General features: G+C 32.6%; 1 protein-coding gene across 1 annotated transcript; it reads left to right on the forward strand.

Moving 5' to 3' along the window:
- Positions 1 to 769: 769 nt before the first annotated feature.
- On the forward strand, positions 770 to 5,006 carry LOC120333232 (uncharacterized). Its single transcript, XM_039400598.2, has 4 exons — positions 770 to 942; positions 2,067 to 2,158; positions 3,822 to 3,939; positions 4,026 to 5,006. The coding sequence occupies exons 1-4, from the start codon at positions 903 to 905 to the stop codon at positions 4,097 to 4,099; spliced, it is 324 nt and encodes a 107-aa protein (XP_039256532.2). The 5' UTR covers positions 770 to 902; the 3' UTR covers positions 4,100 to 5,006.
- The last annotated feature ends 205 nt before the right edge of the window (positions 5,007 to 5,211 follow it).

Below are 5,211 nucleotides of genomic sequence, written 5' to 3' on the forward strand. Positions count from 1 at the left end.
GGAACTCTTGTGAAAAATTATAAGATTTCTATTTTTATTGTGTTTAAGAGAGAAGCAGAGGATCAGATATCTAGAAAAGGCCATGCCGCAGAACAGTGATTTTTAACCGGTGTTACATGGTACACAGACGTTCCATGAAAAATTATTGTTTCACAATTTTTTTCGATTGGCATATCGTATGGTAACGAATCAATAAGCAAGTATTTGGATCTTAAGATGATACTGTTGCGTAGTAATATGGATCAACAGTACGAACTTCAAAATATCATAACAGAAATTAAGTTATCGGTAGTCATACAAATTTGTCGACAATGGGCAGAGGAAGTGCGCGATTGCCTATCTTCAATCTATGCCAGAAATAAGACATGGGCTCATCGAAGAAAAACCAGTTATTACATTAAAATGTCAATGCCATTCAATGCTTCTTATAATCTGCTTATAATCTGATAATTTCCATTGGTATTCAAACGTTTTGTGGTTTAAATTTAAAGAATTTTTGTTTCTATGCCAAAATTTGTCCGGATAATTATTGGCTATAGTTGAATTGTATATTCACAAAAAAAATGGATTTTTCATTAGTTTAGTTACAAATGTATAATATAAAAAGTGTTCCGTGGTTCAAAAAAGTTTGATAATCCCTTTAGATTTTAGAATATAATAAAATTGAAGATATGGCATACAATGGCGGCTGGTTTTCTATCATAATTTTGAAACGGTATTTTAAAATAACACTATTTGCAACTGTGAATACTAATGAAGATATGTTGTCAAATTTTAGTTTTGAAAATATTTATTTAAACGAAATATTTAGACATTGATATTAAATAAATAAAAAAAACTATATAGTACTAAAATTGAATTTGCTTTGCCTCCAGAAAGATCGGAAATATAACAAAAGAAAAATGAAATTCGCTTCTATTCTGTGTTTTATGGTTGCCATCGGTGAGTAATGAATTATCACATATTTTAATTCAGATTCATAACTTTGTTTGCTACAACCTCAATCTTTGAATCCGTCTGTCCGTGGTGAAGGGAAATTAAGTCAACCTTCTGCTGTTTCAAATTTGAAACATTTAAATTCATCTTTCTGTTATTTCCTTTTTTGGCAGAGGAGAAGCGAGGAAGTAGGTTCACGAAAGTAATTTGAAGATCTGTTTATAAAAACAATACAGATGTCCTTCAACTGAATTTCAATTTTCTTTGGATAGATTGTGAACATTATCATCCAGCAGTTATACAAAATATAAAACAAATAAAAAATCAGAGACTATTGAATGATTTTAAAATTTTTCGCAATGGCAATCATTGTGCTTTACGAATAAGCGATCCAGAATGAACTCATTTAGGTTAAATAGCATTCAAAAAAGTTGGTTTTCAATAACCTAAAATTCGCTAGTACACTTACTTTTTTCTATACAGTGTATCTGTGGGAAATTTGACATATTTTGCCTACTTATATCTTTCAAGAGAGATCAACCCGCTCACATATCTTTAATATGAAATATGTTAATGTGAAAAATATCCATTTTCAAATTGGTTCGAATTTTAACGCCACGGGCGGCGCATTTCAAACAACAAATATTTCAAATATCCTCATCGCAGCAGTGGTCAGCGAGCAAACAAAAACAAAAATTTCGGTTGCGAATGCCTAACCTAATATCTATATTTGACCAAATACAACCGAGAAATCTTTATGATCAAGAGAAAGTAGAAGCCGTTTTGAGATATAAATTCTGATTTGTTCAAATATTCCTTATGTGTCAGTTGGATATTATTATACATTACATTTAGTGGATTCATCAAGTGAAATATTCATATAACCCTTTGGATGTGGTCGCAATTTTGCACACCGTGCAAAGTTCAATATAATATTTATAATACGATCATATTATTGCATTGTGGTGATCAACTTTTGTGATCGCGTCGTAATTTTAACTGAATTTGACAAAACTACATCAGAATATCATTATATCTATAAATTACATCTTCCAACTAATCTATCAGTTTCACGCTTGTGATGCACGTTTTAATGACATTTTGAATGAATTACCTGTTTTCCTTTATAGTTATCATATCAATTGGAAAAGCTGAATCGTCAAAGTTGATTGAAAAAAGTAATGGAAGAACGACAAAAATCACAAATGGCGTGAACGTGCAGGTAGTGTATATATAGAATTAGAATAAATGAATATATGTAAATTGCCCAATACCTTTTGCTTCAAGTATAAAACAGAACGAAGAGAACTTCTACTGTCGCTGCTCAATAATACACCCACATTTTAATGTTCAAAAAGGCAATTATATATATATAAGGAAAAAAACGTGTATGAAATGCAAAGTAGATTCCAAAATAATTGAAATGTACTTGGCTTTTGACCTATGAGTTCTCAGAGCTCCTATGAGTAAAAAAAATATAGGATAAATCTCTTTGACACCGAGGATTCGAGTCGAATACATAGCTCTAGTACATTGGTTCTTAATCTTTCTACCCCAGCGGACAATTAACATCAAATAAAATTACCTCGCGGACCGGGAAGAAAATATTGAAACGAACGAAACAGGAAATAGCAAGCTGTGTTTGTGTAACATACTTCAGTGTTTGGCCACAGGCTAGAACAAAATAATCCCAAAACATAGAACAACAGTTCAAACAACAAGCGGTTAATTTCACCGCTGCGGTGATGGTCCTTCACAAGGGTTATCCAATTGTCCGCAAGGCGTTGAAAACCCCATTATATGATTTAGTTTGTTTGCTGTGTCATCTGGTAGAAGCTGGTAAATGACGGAAAAACGACTTTATTGTTCAGTGATTAACCGTGATAATCTGGAGCGTGGCTTCTCAAACTATTTTATGAAACCCAACACTTGGTAATCTGGAAGTAAATTACCACGCTTCTTGTAACCTATACAAAAGCAATGGACTCGATAAAACGTGGTAGGTTGTGGGGAAGCGAAGGGAAATAGTAGGGACTAGGGAGGTTTCAAAATATGGATTTGAAAACAAACACAAAACTGGAGTTGCGACGGAAGACCACAGAAATTGCTTTCTTAGACTCAAAATTAAAATTTCTGAAAGTTGCACGCTTACACACTTGGTCATTTTACGCCTTACCGAAGCATACGAAGTAAATCATTGCGTTCTGGGCTTTGTTGGAGCTTTCAGTGCTATTTTGAATAATATGGCGTTTTCCATTTTCCCCCTTCATTTGACAATATTTTTTCCATTCAAATTCAAACGTAAACCTTAATCATTATTCAGCGGTATAGCCTAAATTTTAGTAACGTTCTTGTCTGTCGGAAAGCACTGCAATACTAGACGTACAGTGCAGAATGAACAATGGAATGAAATACAACACGCTTCATATGTTTCCTTTTTGTTTGAAGATATTTTTTATTTATTTTTTGTCCAGTACGATAATACTCATGTAACATTGTTCACTTTTATTCGGGAACAGTGTGTTTGTCCCACGAACGCGTAGGTTTTCAAATTTAAGATGTCACTTGCGAGAATAAACGAAAGGCTTTTGCGACGATTCGGAACCTGAGAAGTGTGGTTACCACCGGCAATCAAAATCATACTTGTCAAACGCCCAATTTATAAACGGAAGACAAATCGCCTGATTAAACAACGTAACTTTGTACTAAGCGATTATGCAGCAGAAAAATAGCAAAACAACAGATCAGCCATTGGGAACCATCTGTTTGCCGCGCAACACATTGCGTTTTCCATCTAAGTGAAATTCTGGCAGACTGAGGCTTTTGTTGACACAATTTGATAGCTATTTTTATGTAATGCTATGATTTTCTACATTGATTTACAGAAAAGGATGATTCAGATCATAGTGCTAAAAAACCCAGGAAAATGCCGTAAGTTCTGCAAGACGAAAAACTCCGAATTTGCCGTGAGCTGCAGGCGACATTTCAAGTCAGCTAAAAGACGTAAGAAGTTTTAAATAAGTTTTTAAATTATTATCATTCTTTTTTTTCAAATCTTTTTTACCTACTCTTTTTACTTATTTCAACAGAAAAGCTTTATGAAGAACTTTGCTGGACTTGTCGGGAAATGTGCCTTGTACGTTCGTACGATTTAAGCGGCTGAAATGCTGAACAGCATTGTTGTGGATAACTTCAATTAATTAATTTTTCTTAATCACCCACTGAAGAAACGTACCGGTTTCGCGGGATCTTCTATTTCTACCTCCGCAGTAACCTCGATTGAAATACAAGAAGTAAAGACAATACATTTAATTTGCTGTCATTACGTATATTTCCTTACATAGCTTCTCGAGAAAAACTCTACATTACCTTTCGAGTCGAAGCTTCTGGCATAGGGGTATGAAAACAAAAATCAATATGGCGACAATATGGAGATAAGAATGGTTTGGCTAGTCAATCAATCCACTGAAAGTTCGATTTTGAATTTTTACAACATTCGCTACGTTAGTGAATACAACCTGACTTCAAGTTGTCTTTATTTCAATTTTTTTATTATCATATCTTATTTATTAATTACAAAGCATTTCAAACTAAAATTTTCTATTCAAATGTGTTTTGTATAGCACGGCATAGATTTCATATAACAACATCACATTTTGAAATAAACTTGCGATACTAACTTTAAATATAAACTCATTCTGGTTAATTTTAAGAAATAATATTGGTAAACTCTGTTACTTATATGCTTGCGGATCACGATTTCATAGTGATGGAATTATTTCATATATACTTTTGTTTTGTACAATATTATTCATAAACTGAAAAAATTCATAAATGAATTATAGGATTATAATAATATTATGTTGGAAAACAAAATGATTTCACTACTTTATGATTTTGGGGCATTTTTTGGTTGGTCGAATTCTCAAATGAATAAAATATTTACAAATATAAAAATCATCACCAAAATTGCTTAGTGTTTACTATCAAAACGATTTCTACTACCTTCCTTTGTATGTGATTTGGATCATTTTTGGTTGGTCGAATTCTCAATTGAATAAAATTTTTTACAAATATAAAAGTCATCACCAAAATTGCTTAGTGTCTCGTATCAAACATCAAGGAAAGACTAGTGTACTGGTAGCTCTATATAACTTGTGTATTTGTATTTTCAGTCAGTGTTTTTCACAATAGGTAAGATCGAATGTTCTGATAACTATCTTTTATGGGATAATTTTGATGAACTGGCAGCGTAAAGGAATTAAAATAAACAGT

This window comes from Styela clava, chromosome 13 (assembly GCF_964204865.1).
Source record: "Styela clava chromosome 13, kaStyClav1.hap1.2, whole genome shotgun sequence".
In the NCBI taxonomy this organism is placed as follows: domain Eukaryota; kingdom Metazoa; phylum Chordata; class Ascidiacea; order Stolidobranchia; family Styelidae; genus Styela; species Styela clava.